This window comes from Falco rusticolus, chromosome 9 (assembly GCF_015220075.1).
Source record: "Falco rusticolus isolate bFalRus1 chromosome 9, bFalRus1.pri, whole genome shotgun sequence".
NCBI classification, from domain to species: domain Eukaryota; kingdom Metazoa; phylum Chordata; class Aves; order Falconiformes; family Falconidae; genus Falco; species Falco rusticolus.
In genome coordinates this window covers 47,904,256-47,921,374 of record NC_051195.1, presented here as the reverse complement: position 1 = coordinate 47,921,374, position 17,119 = coordinate 47,904,256, and the positions used below count along the sequence as shown (strand labels likewise).

At 45.9% G+C, this 17,119-nt stretch overlaps 1 protein-coding gene across 2 annotated transcripts in view; it reads left to right on the top strand.

The window, feature by feature from the left end:
• Positions 1 to 16,168: 16,168 nt before the first annotated feature.
• COL5A1 (collagen type V alpha 1 chain) overlaps positions 16,169 to 17,119 on the top strand; it is a 160,382-nt gene continuing 159,431 nt past the window's right edge. For both annotated transcript variants that reach the window (XM_037399981.1, XM_037399980.1), the window contains exon 1: positions 16,169 to 16,510. In XM_037399981.1, coding sequence (XP_037255878.1) covers positions 16,411 to 16,510 — 100 coding nt within the window. In that variant the 5' untranslated portion in view covers positions 16,169 to 16,410. The remainder of the gene's footprint in view (positions 16,511 to 17,119) is intronic.

The following is a 17,119-nucleotide window of genomic DNA, read 5'->3' as shown; positions in this document are numbered from 1 at the left end:
GCACTTGGAGCATATCCGTGATCTTTGGTGCCCTGATCTGTGGGATATATTTATTTCTTCTGCAAACTGGTGTCTGGAGCAGTGCTGTAAGGGAGGGCTGTTCTCTGCTGGCAGTGGCGAGGGAGCGCTACCCCTGCTCATCCCACACCTGCTGCCATGGCCTCAGAAAGCTGCTGTGCAGCCAGAGCATGTCAACTTTTCTTATTGTAGGTGCAGTTTTGCTAGTGGATTTACATTCTTCAAGTCAGAACTGGACTTGGAGCTCCTGCTGCAGCTTTGATTCACAAAACTCTAGGCTTGTGTTGCTGGAGGCAGTTAGGAAAACAAAAGCACAGAAGAAATGAAAAAGCCAGCTGTGTAGTGTAGTAGAAGCCCTGGGAGTTTGCTATTCCAGCTCACAACTGGGATTTCACTTCTGTATCGTGATGCCAGTTGTAGTACATCAGTCCCTGGGCTACTCAAAAGGGTTACATGTTTCTTCATTGCAGCCTATAGATCCTAGAGGAAGACAGTTGATTTTCCATTACTGAGAAACCCTCTGGATCCCAGAGGGTCCCTGAACTTAATTATTCCTAAGGCTGACCAGCTCATAAATTTCACATTTCATTAAACTGGTTGCTCTTGTTTAAAAACAACATCCCAGCTGTTCCCTGTGTCCATCTCGGGTCTAACAAGGGGAAAAAGTAAAATTTGTCCAACAGTCCTGAGGACTGTAGCTTTTTCCATATGATATCTTTTTGTGTGTCGAAGGGGCTGGTAGACTCATTATGATGTCTTCTAGCTGCAAGATGTGTTTGGCAAGAAGAAATCCCTTTTTCTCTTCTTGCGTCAAAAGAAAGCCATGGTATGTATGAGAAATGAAAATAGCTTGGCTAATTTTGGAAGCCAGCAGCTAAGATTATGGCCTGTATCCTGCAGAGTGGGATCAAGCCTTGGTCCTGGATCTTCACACCATGTGTGTTGTCAGCTGCAACTGCACTGTTGTCAAACCTCTGGACAGAAAAAGTGATGAACATGGTAAAGCCAGAAGTAATTCAGCAATTCGGAGAAGGCTGATATACTGTGCTGTTCTTGAAAGATTTATTTTCAGTTAACCTTGCTAAATATCCTGGAAATGTTCATGTTTAACTCTTCCCTGGCTATAAAATAACACTTACATCACACATGCACATTCACGCATGCTACCTGTTCACTAGGAGCAATGTGACTTGTATTTCTAAATTTGCATGCAGGATTTGAGCAGATTCAAGAGCAAAACACTTATGACAGCACTTTCCTCTTTCTGCCTTTCTCTGAAGTGTAGCAGTAGTCTTGTCTCTCACCTCTGAATACCAAATTTTTTCCATGCTGGTCCCAGTTCATGCAAGTAATACCTTGAGCTGGAAAGAGGAGACTGCAGCATAATGAGGCAAAACCATGACATGGTGGCAAGAAAGCTGCATTTATTTCAAGATCTGTGGCAGTAATAGTTGGCATTATTTTTTTTTTTGTACTGCTGGCACATCTGTGTTTATGACCTGGTGGCTCCTTCAAAGTGCATGCTGGAAATCATTCCTTCCAAGGCCCCCAGGAGCTGTTGCAGTCACTATGGCAGCTGGACTGGGAAAGGAGGGTGGAACACCAGAGCAATGCCTCTTCTTTGGAAGAAACAAATGGTGAGTGCCCCAGAAGGGACAGTGTGCCTAAAAGGGCCATTGGACAGCCTCTGAGTGATGTTTTGGCAGGGCTGCTCACAGAATTAGCAAAAGCCATAGTGAGCTGGAGTTATTCAGCCTCTCCTTTTTCTAACAAAGGCTGTAGATTATCTCCTCTTTGTGTTTCTGTGCTTTAAAAGATGGGAATGATGGCTACAGAGCAGCTCTTTTCCTCATCCCCAGGGCTATTGATGCCAACACAGCGTTCAGGTAACAACAGAGCTCCTATTTAAACTAATAATGTTAACTCCATGTCATAGCATAGCCAGCGAGGGGATGAATAACCATGTACAGTTAATTGCAGTTTGGCTTAAGCACAATGATAAAAACATCCTGTTCATATTGTGTAACCCTCACTGTGCAGGAGAAATGATGATGCTTGGTGCTGGGGCAGCCTGTTGATAACTGGAGCCTGGGAAGGGGAGAAGTCCTTGCTGGGAGGAGAGCCACAAGAAGAGGGCTGCAATGGCTCAAGTGCTCCAGTTTGCCCATTCTGCTTCCAACTGGATTGTTGACAAGGTGATCAGTTAATGAGTGATAATGAGAGGCTCTTCTGGGCTGCTGCCGCACTGCATGGGCATGTAGTGCTTCTGTGTTGGTGCAGCTCTCCTGGCGGCGATATTTGCAGGGTGCATCACTTGGTGAGCCACCCTCTTCAGCGGTTTCTCTTAATGCCAGTGCTCCCATTGCATGCCACTTTTTCACAGTTGCTAGGATAAATTCTGCAAATCTGCCCTGGAGTTTCGTACAAATGGCCCTAACTTCACCCCAAACTCTCTTGCTTGTGCTGCTATTGTGGAATATGCTGAATCTGCTCTGTTGTATGCCTAGTTCTTGGCAAAGTTGAGTTTTGTGCGCAAGCAGCCATCCTTGTCTTGCTTTGGGAAGATCTGCATGTGAATTAACTTCAGTTACACTGAACTGACATTTTTAGCAACAAATGTTGATCTCAATCCTGCTATTAAATACTTGTGCTGCCACATGTTGAACATCTGTAGTGAACAGAGATGCTCAGTGTCTCTGAAGGCCAAACTGTATATTGCAAGACAATATTCCTTCTGTGCTTCTGTGTTTGTGGGACTTGAGTAAATGAAAAGCCGGAGCAGGACGATAAGGAAGACATGTATACAGCTCGTCAGACTTCACATATTGGATGCTGCAGCACTTGGAGTAGAAGTTGCAGCTGGCAGTAAATAAAACTGCCACCAGACAGATTTTTTTCTTCATGCCCCATGGGGATAACGTTGTGTGTGATAGAATGAATCACAGGAAGCAAATGTAGCAAAGTGAGTCACTGTTGGGGTCGGGGTGGGGGGGTGTTGTGTGCTCTAGGCCTTTCAAAGAGTACCCTTGGGAGGCTGGCATCTCCTCCTGTGTGTGTCAGGGAATTTGGACTGTAGCAAGGAGAATGCAGAGTAGCAACTGGGCTTGTTTGGCTTTATTTAGACCTTGGGGATTTGTGTGTGGGATAATGATTTCACAGTGGACTCTAGACTTATATTTTCATAAATGTGCTTCCAACCTGAGGAATTTGTTCAATCCATGCTTAAACTACAGACTCTAGGAATACAGAGATTCAGAAATATGTAGTTAATCATTTGGGGATGCAAAAATGCAGGCACTGAAGAGGTCAGGGTATAGCTTTATTGGGAAATGATTGAACCAGCAGATCTGCGATGTTCCTAGCATTAGGACACAGTTCAGCTACTATAATATGCCAAAACCTCTAAACTTTATATGATGTGGATGAACAGCTTTCAGTATGACACTACACATGTGCCCATGGCCAATGCTCCTGGACTCCAGAATTGGTACTGAATTAAACCTTCATACCTGAAAAGAGCCACTTCTGAATTTTTTTACTTCATCCTGCCTTGGAGCAGATCAAGTGAAAAGTCACAGGTGAAAGATTTACAGGTTATTTTTCAGAGCTGTCTGAGAATAATTTTGATATGTTTGCTTCCTTTGCAGTTGGCAAGCTCTGCTTCTCTGGGACTAAACCTTGTGGAAACTTATCATTTATCTTCCACAGCTGGGGAGGAGGCGGCCAGGCTAAAATCTGTGCTCCAAATCAGGTAGAGAGTATTAGATCTCAAAATATCCAGCATTCAGTGTTTTTTCTCAAATAGTTTTGCAGCCAGTACAGGGACTGCTGTTGGACTTCAGTGACTGATTTACCAGTAAGTAGAGGAGCTGGGAAATACTTTAGGTTTCTTCCCCATGCTAGTGACTCAGTCAAAAGGCTCTTGCCTTTGGCTCTTATGGTGAGCTACCAATTCAGGCAGGAGCTATGCACGTCTTGCTGCTGGAAGCCCTCAGCCTTGTCCCTGCTGATGTCCCTTGGTATCCTAAAGGCTAGACTGCTTCCTGCTGCGTTAAGACAAATTAGCAGAGGATGTGGGGGAGAACTGGTTGGTTGGAGCTCTGGCCTCTGCTGCAAAGGCATTTTATGAAGAGCATGCAGCTTGCCTCAGCAGGACAGGTGCTGCTCCCACAGGCTGCTCTGTGCTTCCTTTCCTTGTCTTCTGCAAAGCCGATTTCCTCCACGTGCACATCTGCTTTCCACATTTGCTGCCCCCTGCTCCAGCAAGGGTCTGAGAGCTGCTGGGTGAGATCCCAGCTCCCCATCACCATCCACAGGGGCTCACCCAGCCCAGACCCTCCAGTCCTGATGGTGGAGAATGGGGACTGTGCTGCCTGCTGCTAATAGCCTGAAACATGCAGGGAGGGATGGTGAAGGCAGCATGCAGGAATGCAGTTATGGCTTTCCATGAATGACTGTCCTTATTCAGATCCCAGGCACCAGCACCTGGGCTCTCTTGTATGCAAAAACTTCAATGAAGTCAGAGGCTCATAGGGCAGCAGGATTGCTTTGGCTGTATGTGGTTCTACTTACATGGGTGTAATGAACCAGAGGTCAGGCACAGGGTCTTTGAGAGGAGACTTGATTTTTATTTTTTTTTTAAGCTACTTAGAGTTTTAGACTAACCCTTTGCTTTGTAATCACTGTTTTTTTGCTGGCTGCCTCTGGTGTATCAGATTGTAGATGATCCTGGAGAACTCGGAGGGGAAGAAACAGCTTGCAAGTTCACTGTAGAGCTATTCTGTGAACTTTGTAGTTTATCCTGGCATTAAAAAAAGACCAGCTTAGAAAAGCAGCAAGTGTTTTGGGTGCTTAGGCAAACAACAAGCATCCTGCAAGTCACTTTGCTGCTGATCAGAGGCAGGCAAAACAGCTGTGATGAAAAATAAAGTTACTTGGAAGTTGGAGTGCCCTTGCAATTGAATGCAACTTAGGAAAGGGGTTGTTTTAATCATTTTTCTTCAGGAATTGAGCACCTCTTTTTCCAGTTGTAAAAAGCCTGTTTGCATGTGACGGACATTTGGAGTAAAAGCTATTTTACTTCAGTGATGCAGCATGAGTGCAACGAATGCAAGGATGGGCATAGCCCTGAGGGTTTCAGTTATTAGTGTTGAAAGCATTGACAGGGAAAAAGAAATGTGGTATCAGACCCTGCATATTGAGGATCTCAGCTTGCAATACCACTCGTTGAAAGCTGGGCTGATCTGCAGTAACTCTTGGTGTGGCAGTTTATTCCAAAGGACTGGATTCCTGCAAGGCTGCCCCAAAACCAGTGGGACACGGGAGGGTCTTAAGCACAGGTTAGCATTGGTACCTGTGGGCTTTCCAACACTGTAGAGCCTAAACTAGTATTGGTTTCCTCCTGGTATCTTTAAACACCAAAGGAAATAGCTTTGTGCTGAGTGTCTGTTCCCTTTTGAGGGAAAATGCAATTCCAGAGGTGTAAGAAAGGGGAAAAAATATATATCAAAAGGGTTGAACGCTTTCATGACATAATGTCAGTGATGTGACTTGCCAGTCCAAACTTGGCTGGCATATTGCTACGGTAAGCTGTATCCGCTGGGCAAGCAAATGGTGTCACCCTCTTCCCAGATCCCAAACAACCTCCTCAATGTGTAGGCAGCAGCCGCTGATCCTCACGGAACAAATACGTCCCCTTCCAACATAAGAGACAACACAAGGTTCTTTGATTCCTCCTAATTGCATTTCAGTGTTTGTGGCCCGATTGTATGGTTTCTGCAGAAGTTCAGCAATTTTGGTTGCTGGCTTCCTCTCCTTGCTGACCTACAAATACCAGTTTTCAGGGAAAGATTTATGAGCAGCATGAAATTACCATCTTGTAAAGCACAAATCACAGCTATAAATAGGGGTCTGGAATATGCACAGAAACCCCAAAGGAATAGTGACTCTTGCTTCGTGCAGGACAGCCCTGCTAACCCAGGTTGAGGAGGAGACCAGTGCCTTGACTCTTGTAAATGGGCAGAGTGCCAGCCAACCTTCCCTTAATCCATATCCTTGCAAGGATGGAAATAACATCTGGCCGGACTGACAGTAGTCAGGCTTTATAGTAACGGAGAGCTCTGAAAACTGAACCTTCTCAAGCCTTGTATGCATTTATCTTCCTTTCCAGAACATTAGTAGGCAGAGTTTGTTTTCAGTGAGTTATTTAGCAGAAAGAGGGATTAGACCTTGGGCTAGCATTGATTAACCCCTGCATGTTGAGTTGTTTAACAGCATAATGGATTAGTCATGTTTGCTGGTGACCTTTGTCAATTGAATGCTTCATCTGAAGACTCTTCTGTCTTTTTAAATACACAGATCCTTAAAAGTGGAATCGGCCATCCCTCTGGTGAATAGCTGGTTTAACAAAGCACGGGACTGAGGTGAATAGTCCCAGAATTTCTGATCTTAGGTTTGACATTGTGGGAGCCTCACTCGTGCAGCTGGCTACTTGGTGCTGCCTGTAGAATGGATCAGTAAGTTTTTAAAGTCCTGCATGAAAGCTGTATATGAGCTGGAAATAAATTGTTGTCTGAAAGGAAAAGCATTTCTGGAAAAGGACTGGATTTTCTGTGGATCTCGGGGAAGATTGTGGAGTGAGAGTCCACTTAGCAATAAGATTTAACGTCACCCTGGAAATGAAATTGCAGTCATGTTTAAGTAGTTGACTACTTTTCACTTAAAGGAAGGGATGGGGGCAGAGATGCTGTGAGCATAAATTCATGAAGCCTTGTTGCCTTTGGTGGAGCCTTGTCAATTAAAATCAGCTGAGCAACTGATGTGGGTAATATACATATATTTCTGCTGCTGAAGCTAGGGACTAAGGAGGAGGAAAAACTGCTCAATGGGACCAAACAGGATACCAAGAAAAGCATTTTAAAGTGCAAGAAGGTACTGATGGCAATTTCAGAGCTGCCAGAAGGGTATAAAGGGCCCTTACATAAGTCAGCCTTGGACCCAGTAGAATGTCCAAAATGGTGTCTCCTCAGATCTTCCATTCCCTCAGCAGTGCCATGAGGAAGCTGCTATACTTGACTTTTCAAGCAAAATACCTTCTCACTGCAGCCAGGAGTTCTTTCTGGGCTTGCTTTGCTGCAGAACAAGTGAGGTCAAGAAGTTTGTTTGGTTTGCTAAAAAAAAAAAACCAAAAAAAAAACCACTCTAGTTCAAACAAGACTTAATTCATTGAAGCCCCATGGCCTCTGTGAAACATGAATCCCCCTGGCCTCTTGATTTATGAATACAATCCATGGGGAAGCCTCACCAGAGGAAAACAAGCTGTATGATGGGTAAATAAAAGGCATTGGGGCAGGAAAGGGTTAAAGACACCCATAAATGTGGAAGCCATGCAGCTGGAAGGTGTAATGAGTTGTCAAGGGCTCTGCCCTCCCAGAGGGACTTTGCTTCTGTGGAAGGGGATTTGATGCCCTTTAGCAGAGGGTTTGGGACAGGTCTGCCGTGGCCCTGTGCTTTTGATTTGTTTGTATGAATCTGAATAGGCTTGATAAGGGGGGAGGGGGGGATAATCTATAGCATCATCCTCAGGCTGTGTGTTTCAGAGGTGGAAGGGACTGAACCAGGTGAGCAGCTATCAGGGCTGGGTCCTGGGGAAGGGGCAGGACCCAGCTGAGTGTCCCAGCCCTCCTGTTCAGGATGCGCTGCCAAATCCCTATTGTTGTGATCACCAGCAGTAAAAAAAAAGCACATCTGGTCCTAATCAGAACCACATAAATCTCTATGCCAGCTTAATCTCCCCCAAATGTTAATTATGTAGATATCTATTTCTTAGTGTTTAGGCATTGTCTATACCCATTAGATGTCTGGGGGTTTCTCTATATACATCTGCAGGACCTCTAATAAGCACAGTGCTGCTTCACAGGGCTAATAAAATTGCACAGAGTGACAAAGCTCTGGCTGTGATTGCACTTTGATGTTGGGTATGGTGATACAGAAACCCTTCAAACCCAACAAGATAGTCATAATGTACAGGGCAAGAAAAAGTTCTCTGAGAAATCTTGCCCTCTGGACAGGGAGCTACAGGCAAAAAAAAAAAGTAAGCCAATAGTGTTGATATACATATAGCTTATGTTTTCAGAAAAGTATGGTCTAGTCGCAATTCAAAGATGGAAAGCACAGTCTGTCTGCTACCCATTTCCAGACACAGTTGCTTTTTAATGCCCCAGGAAAGAACAATTAGGGCTGGTTTTTTTCTGGGTCAGATCCTCAAAGGGATGTGGAATGCTGGTAGAGCATTTTGCACTGCTGATCTTGAAGATGGAATGTGTGGCCAAACTTCCTTGGACTTCCATGAAGCGTGTCTGAGAAATGTAAAAATTTTTTTAAAAAATCACATTAAAATATGTAGACAGGAGGCTTTAGGATACTGCCTTGGTCTGGAATTGAACTGGGAACAAAAGCAGGCCTGTAATAAAAAAAAAAATGATCAAGACATCCTGTAAGAGGTGACGAACCAATCTGCAGTTTCAGATAGCTGTAAAACCTGATAACAATTTCAGAAGAGCGCAATGCTATAGAAAGACACCAGCACCAGAAGGTATTGTCCCCAAAGCGGTAGCTGAGCATCTATTGTAGAAATATGGTTGATACATGGGTGCTGCACCCTGCAAACCCAGCTGAAGTAGGAGGCTGAGACTGGAGCACGGACCAGGGCATGGACTGGAGCAGGGCTAGGGTGAGCTGCTGTGGGATATTGGTGCTTAATCTGGATGTACAAGCGCTGTACCTCTAGTTAAAAATGTTAACGATCTGGCACCTTGTTCTGGCCAAGGTCTGTACCTTTGGCCATGCTGTCTGGCTCTCCCCAGTGCTCCCCAAACTGGGAAAGTCATCAGTGGGGAGAAAGCAGAAGTTACTGTGAGGACTTGTAGAAAGGTGCTGATGCATCTGAGAAGGTGACTTACTGGAAACACTGAACAGACAGAAGTAAAAATTAGTCATGTTAGAGACCACTTGATAGCTGGATTGGATTCCTCAAGTGATTCATCCACAAAAATGACTGCTTTGCCTGACACTTTCTTTCCCCTCTCTATTTAGAAAGTAGCTTAGACGTACGAAGACTGTTGCCCGTTGTCTGAATTGCTTTTTGATGGCTGGGTGGTGCACATAGCATCCTTGTACTCTCATAATTTCTAAACCACTACTTCAAGGGGGAGAAGACAAAATGAAGGGTTTTGTCTCTGCAGAAGCCCTCGGTGGAATGAACCTGTAATCTTGTGAAATCAAAGGGGAATCTATGGAATGTGCCATTTTTGGTATAGTTAATGAAACAAAATTATAAATGGAAATAGCTGTCTGGAAATTGTTACATGGCTAATTGACAGAAATATTAGAGAAGGGAAAATGTGGATGAGAATTATTTGGTAAAATAAAATCTCTAAGCTTTAACTTGTTCTGCTTTTTTTGAGGAAGGACTGCAGGATGGAAGGACCATCAGCTGATGCAACGAAAATGTACTGGGACGCTTTAAGCAGTTACTAGACCTGCGCAGAATAATTCACAAATGATGCTAATTTTGGGTGTGCTTGGACTTGTGTAGAACATACAGATTTTTTGTTTCGTTAGAGCTCATGGGGACAAATCTTTTTTTTTTTGTCAGTTTCTGTGTATGGGTGGAAAACGTAGCAAATGACATTCCTTATCCTGAAGCATGTACCGTTATCACAGGCAAAATGGGCAGAGGGGCTGCTGGGGTGTCTTGTACATGCCAGCAACCCACTTGCTCAATGGTGGGAGCAGGAGCCACAAGGCTTGTCTTCATGCTGTGACCACGTTTTCCTGTGAAATTAATCCAAATTATTTCAGGATTACTGAGCTGCGGAAACCATCAGTGGGAAAGATCTCTGGTCATCCAACCCACTCCCATGCCAGTGCAGGATTGTTCCCAACAGCGTACACGTTTATCCAGACGGCTTTGATATGACTCAGGCAGTGGGATGTTTTCACTGCTTCTTTCAAGGAACTCTAACAGATCTTCTATGGTTGAGGAGATCTTAATGTAAGGATTTTTTTCCTGACATCTTAGGCTGAATTTTGCACTATTTAATTTCCATCCAGCATTCCCATGCATGCCCTAACCTTTAAGTGTTTGGTGTTGTGCCCTCACATACGCACAGGTAGCACACACTTGTTGCATGGGCTGCTTTGGAGAGTACAGAGCTCTGGAACAGTCCTAAAATCCCCCAAAGAAATTCAAAGACAACTTTAGAGATGGATCTTTCTAAGAAAGCTCTGCAGGGAAGAAGCTGGGTTGCTGTGCTTCAAAAGCTATTCCATATGCTATAGACCAAGACTTACACAGAATAAGTAGTCAGCAGAAGTTATATCCCAGCACTTCCAGCAATTTGTATTTTGGATTCAGGGCTTTCTTGGGTAGGACTCTAGTGCACATCTCATTAGGAATGAGCTTGGCTCAAAGAAGCTAATTGTAGCTAATGTGGTAGGGGAAAATCAATTACTGGCTTTTTCCTTGGTGAGACACCAAATCTTGCTTATGCTTAGAAGCTACCAAAGATGTTTTTTTACTAATATGAAGTAACTATACAAGGAATGTTTGGCAAAAATGGCCTGGTGATTGGTTGAAGAGGTAGGTAATGAGGGAAGGTTACTGGGGATGAGCACAATTAACTCGTGTCCTGGTATTATTTCAGAAAATGTAAGGCAGCAGGTGACCTCAGTTCTCAAAACTACCAGCACGTCTACTTATCTGTATTCCTGGAGTAACAGGGAGGGGGAAACCCCAAACCTGGGGAAAAATACCAAAATTTTTTCCTGGGGAAAAATATCTAAAGCCTTCCTTGTGAAAGGCTTGAAAATGAACACCACAGTGGTCCAGCTGAAAACATTCCTAACAGGCATCCAAGCTCAGCCCCTGCAGCCAGATGTTGCTGGGTGACTTTGGACCTGTGCATAAGCTTTGTGGTTTGGGCTCACCTTTAATCTTCAGGCATGATTACGATGGACAAACTGGAGCTAGAAAATGAACTCTGTATTCAACAAAACCTTCGCTGGGGTCAGTGAGAGTTTAGTCCAAGTCACTTTGGGACTTCTTCATTTTTTGACCCTTGTGAAGATCATAGGGTAAGTCACAGGTCTTTGTTAATGTGCAGCCTTGTGGTTTAATGTAACTCTTTCTGTAGCACCAAGGATTATCCCCCTCAAGTCTAGACAGATTATACAGGGTTTAGCCTGGGCCATTGACTGCAGATCATAGGGCATGAGGAAATAAAACACAGGGATATGAAGAGGGAATGGCAACTCCTACCAGTTTTCCAGGCTGGCTCTGGGCACGGAGAGGAGCTAGACGAAAGGGGAAGAAGGTGAACTGAGTTCATCCTCCTCAATAGGCACCGTGGTGCAATTTGTCCTTCTGCATTTAATAGATCAGTATGGTTCAAACACATACAAGGCTTGGAGTCGTTTAACATGAAGCTGAAGAGAAGGCAACAACACTGGAAAAAGAGGAGGAGTGGAAAGTCTGTTTTCTTTATAATGTTATTTCCTCTATTAAACAAACCTCTTTGACTATGAAACATTTAAACATACAAAAAACAAACCCCACCTTGTGTTGGCTGATCTTTCCACTGATGGGACTTGTCCTGGTACCACCTCATGGCAAAAATCAGATTTGAATTTCCACCAGAGCAGCTGGGATCTGGGAGAATTGGCTGTCCAGCTCTTCTTCTCACAGCACTGTGGCTGTTTTGTAAAGAAACTGGCCTGCAGAGCCCAAACAGGTGCTTAACCATGGGAGTGGTGTTTTTATTTCTGTGTTATGTTGTTTATTTTTCCTTCCTTCCTGGTTGGAAAATACTTAACTCTTTCTAGAGCTGTAAATTTTTCATGCATGGGAGGTACCTGTTGAATCTATTCACTGTGTCACCAGCCAGCCTGGAGTCTTAGATGGAACATAGCAGTATCTGCTCTGCATGTTTGGTATTGCCTGATCACTTACAGTATTGGTGGTGTTGTGTTGTGAATCACCATGTTCTAGAAATGCAGATTTCAAAACAATGTTTTTGGAAAGGTTTTGGGGTGTTGGGGAAGCTGCTGCCACACGGCAGCTCTTCAACAAGATGGGGATGGATGTGAACAGTCCTGGATAGTGCAGTAAATGCTTTGCTCAGATTAAAGATTGTATGGAGCACTGAGGCTTGAGAAGTGTTCAGTTTTGGGATACCAGATGTGGTGCTTCTGCTGTGGATAAATGGATACCTTTATTTGTCAAGTTGCTCAATCCAAAATGTTTCAGTAGTACTAAATTCTCATGTGTGTTTTTTTTCTGAAGCTGAGCAATCATTTCCATGGCAACAGGTGTGAGATCATAAGTCAGGATTGTGACTTCAGCATAAGGCAATTCATAAAATTTGAGTTAGGGGTGGGGATATAACTGTTTATACGTTTGTAAAGAGTAAAGGCAGACAGTAAGACTGCAGAGGAAAACAGTCTTTTCAGACACATGTGCTCTTCATAAACAGTATTTGAAATCATTCCTGAGAGCAGCTGTCTTTCCTGGTTATTTATGCAATAGTTCAGGTAACTCTAAGAAAGTCTCATTTTTCAGTCTGTTATCATCAGCTGGTCATAGGGTATAACTGCTTTATCAGTAACACTTAGGGCTATTTTTTCTGATTATCCCAATATTTCTTTTCAAACTACAGAGTAATGGCCTTTTGGGGCTTTTGGCTGAATGCTTACGTCTGGCTTCATAGCATATACACGGTTTTGGAAAAAAATTACCTATGTATCGTAAGCTTTTTCAAAAGCTCACAAATGTGTCCTCTGTCCTATAAACAACAGCCAGCTGGGCTCAAGATGCATTTAGTCATGAAAATACTTCTATAAACTGCTGTTCCTTAAAGATATTTGGCCATCTGCCACTGCTGCACTGTATTCCTTTGGCTGTTCAGATGTTACCCCAACTGGCTGCTGGAGGGATTTCGGAGTTGGTGTTGACCAAGCCAGCTCATGTAAACCTACCTGGAGTTCGCACCACCAGATGATCCAGCCTGCTCCAACTCAGTGGTTGGTGCTTTAAACTTGGCAAGTAGATGCTGGAATTTTCCAGTTTGCCATTACAAGCTGATTTCTGTGTTTCCCTGTTATTGTCAAGGAGGGGCAAACAGGTCTGTGCAAGCTTTGAAATCACCTGGAAACTCAGACTTACTACTTGGCAAAATCTTCCTGGGCCAGGTTTTCAAGTGGTGTAAAGCAAAGTTGCTTTGCATCTGATGTGGGTCCAGGTTTGGGTAATCTGGTTTGCTTCTGGAGTTGAGAGCCCTTGGAAAATGGGTGGTGGGTGAGTGAGCATACTGCTCTGAGCTGCTTTGATTTCCTTGTCTGCAGTGCTCTTGATGCTTTCAGGTATCCCCCTTCTTACAGCTGTATGCCTCTGGAAGGGCAGGGAATGTCAATGCTTTGGTTACAGCGTGCAGGTGTTACCGGGATTTTCATTTGCAGCTGGAGAGGACAAAACAGGGTCTCATTCCAAAACAATGAGCTGTTTGTATGATCAGAAATGCCAATCTGGGATGAGAAGACCCAGAATCCTGGCATTTGTGTAACTGGGGCCGAAATCGGACACCCCTGCTGTCAGCGGGGCTGGTAGTGCTTCTCAAGGGTGACTAGGCATCCACAGAAATACTGTGGCTCAAGTTATGACTTCGTTATCATAATAAGAAGGGTTACTGGGAAGGGGAGGGTATTTGCAACCCACGGGGTCTGCTGGTGCTTTTGGCTGTCCTAGTTCCACATCCATATGCCTGGGATGCTTCGTGGTCCACAAAAATGGGAAGAAAAGCATCTGTCATGCAGTGTCTGTGAGCTGTGGAGTAGCTTCTCTGCCCCATACCGGAGACAGCTGTGAGCCTGTGGAAAGGGCTGTGGCTGTGAGTGATGGGATGTTTTAAAAGCAGGAGGAAGGTGCAGTGGTGACAGACGCTGCCATTGCTGGGCTGCATCCAGTGGGTGCTCTGCAGTGGTGTTTGCAGGGCTGTGCAGGTGTTATTTGTGCTGGAAGAGCTTGCCTCCAGGCTCCTCCTGGATATGGAGAATCACTTACTTTGTCTCTCCAGCCTCTAGTCATCTGGTTACTCATGAAAGGCAAGAACTGGAAGGGCTTTTCATCTGAGAGATTTGCCCAGGAGTGCCACTGGCACCGTACCCACCTTACACGTGGCTGCAGGCAGCACATGCATGCTGCATGCCTCCTCCCAGCTCCTGACGCAGGGGCTTGCGGCCAATCTGCCTCTCACCTCCCTCTGGTGAAAGGCTCTTTCAGCAGAGAATCTCTTCTCGTGTGTGGCTCATGCTCCAGCCTTTACAATTTCATGGGGAGGCTTGTAGGAGGGGGAGAAAGGCATCTCAACAGGTTCAGAGGTAAAGGAGAGATTTCCTACAGCCCTTCTTTCCATTGAACTGTTAGATAACTTAATCAGGCCACAAACTGAGAGGACAGGGAGCATCCCTTTCCTCTCTGTCTGGTTGGATTTGGCCTCCTGTGCTTGTAGGTTTTGGTGCATTAGTTTGATATCAGTTATCCATCCAAGTAACTTTCATTCCAACAGGTCAAAGATTTATGCTGAGTGAAAAGCTAAAGCTCAACATAAGCCCCTGTTGTGTTGAGGTCTTCCATCAGGCAGCCCAAAGCAGGGACAGGATGAGTGACCCCTGACTCATACATTGCCCTCCTTGTACATAAATAATGGAATGGCCAGTGACTGCTCAGGTGCTTTGCAGTGCTGAATGACTGAGCCTACAGACAACTGGAGTCCCGGGTAGGCAGAGTGTGGGAGCTCAGGTGATGGCAATGGTGTTTTCCCTGTGGAACGATGGAGGCCTTAAGGATGCTGCTGTGCAAGGACTGGGGATGGCTGAGGTGTTTTGGTGTGGCTCAGGGTATAAGTCTACAGATGAAATCACTGCTCCGTGAAAAATCACTACAACTCCAACTACAAAAGTCACAGGAGCTGGGTCTGTCACCTGGATGGTGCTAGCAATGATGTTGAGGTCTTTAATGGCACTGACAAAGCAGGTATGGGTACTCTTGAAAGCCTTTTTGTGAAGGGAAGAGGGCTGCCTTTGGTTGTTCTTCCTCCTCTGGTCTCCAGGTGACATGATCTTGGTTTTGTTGAGGGGTCTGCAGCATCATGTGCCACCTATTCCTACAGTGTGAGGTCTGTCTTCCTTTCCTTCAGCAGTACCCTCCCTCAGGTCCCTGGAGGGGATCTGGTGTGGGGAAGTCAATCAGCTTTTGTGTTTGGTTTTTTTTTTTTTTCTCAGTCCTGTTGTAATATTGCTGTTATACAATGCCAGAAGGAGTAGAATCACTTGAAGTTGATGTTTACCAGTGTGATGCATGAGCCACCACTGATGTGGGAAGGTGATCAGCGGCACAGGGAGAGGAAAAGCCTCAAGGAGCAGGACAGTGCTGGGCACCAGGACAAGCTGCGTGTGGCCAGAGGGCCAGCAGCGCTTCCATCCCTTACTGTCACAGCATCCTTCAGACTGCAAAAAATCCTTTAAGATCCTCAAGTCCAACTGTTAACCCAGGGCTGCTCAGTCCACCACTAAACCATGTCCCGAAGCACACACACACACACACCCCCCCCACACACACACCCCCAGCTGCCCCCTTGCTGGCTGGCCAGAGGGTTTTGCCACCCCAGTGCCTGGCTAGCCTGGAGGGGGGATGCCACCTTCCCCTCCCACTCCTTCCTGTTTGCACTTTTACCCTTTGCACTCACGTTTTGAGGCGGTGGCCTCTTTCAATTTTTTTTTTTTCTATTTCCCCCTCCCCCCCCCCCCCCAAAAAAAAAAAAAAAAAATCCCTGCACTTTCCATGCTTCCGCCAGCCCCAGGCCCTATTCCCGGGGGGGTCGGGAAGAGCAGGGGGCTGGGAGGAGGGGAAGGGACGGACGAGTGCGGCTGGTGCCCGTAGCCGCGGGCCGGGTGCGGGGCAGCCCCGCAGCGTTCGAACTTGCCGCGGGGCCGGGGCGGGCCGGGGGCCGGGCTGGGGCCGCTCCGCCCGGCCCTGATTTGCTGCGCGGCTCCGGGATTGACAAACTCTGCCCTTGGGTTTAAAAGAAGGAGGAAAAAAAGGGGGGTGGGGGGAGAGAAAGAAAAGTTTTGCGCTGCAGGAGCAGGCAGGGGCCGGGAGTGAGCGCGGCGGAGCCCCCCACAGCCCTCCGCCCGCCCCATGGCTTTATAAAAAGCGGCTGCTCTCCGGGGGGGGCTGGCGGGGGGGTCTGAGCGGTTTTTCTTCGCTTGTATATATTATTTTTTTTTCACCCTTTCCCCCCGAGTTGTCCCGAGCTGGTGCCCCGTTTTTTGTGGACCATGGATACGCACACGCGGTGGAAAAGGCGCAGTTGGATACGGAGCTGGTGGGTACCCGCTGCCCTGGTGCTGCTGGGTGCCCTGTCCCTCGGCCGGGCAGGTAAGGGACCCCCCGGGCCCCCCACCCCATCCCCGGGACGATGGCGGGGAGGCGGGTGGCAGCGGGGAGGGCGAGCGGGCTGTTGTGCGGGGCAAGGCAGCTGCCTTCCCTTGCTCAGTGCATTCCGGGGGAAAAAAAAAAGGAAAAAAAGAAGAAAAAAAAAAAAAGAAAAAAAGACAAAAGAAAAAATATAAAAGAAAGGAGGAGAAAAAAAAGAAAAAAAAAAGGAAAAAAACCCCACAAAACCCAAACCTCACCCAGCCTCCTTTAGCTGCCCGAGTCTCCGAATGCCGTTTGTCAGGGGGCCCGTAAAAGGGGGAAAAAAACCTAAAACAATAGTTTATTCGCTTTTCTTAGAGCAGAGCTGCCTGTTGCTGGGCTCTTTTTTTCTGGAGCAAAAGTCAGGATGGGTTTCTGGAGGCTCTAGGTCTTTATATATCTACGTGGATATATCTGCGAATGTATATTTAGGCAACTGGAAACCTCTCGCCTTGCGCAGTTCCTCCTCCTTGAGGAGAAGAAACTTTTTTTGTCCAGCAGGAATCTGCAGGAATCTGTTCCCTCTGCATCAAAGCGGCAGATCTCGCTACACAAAAGCTTTTTGCAGCC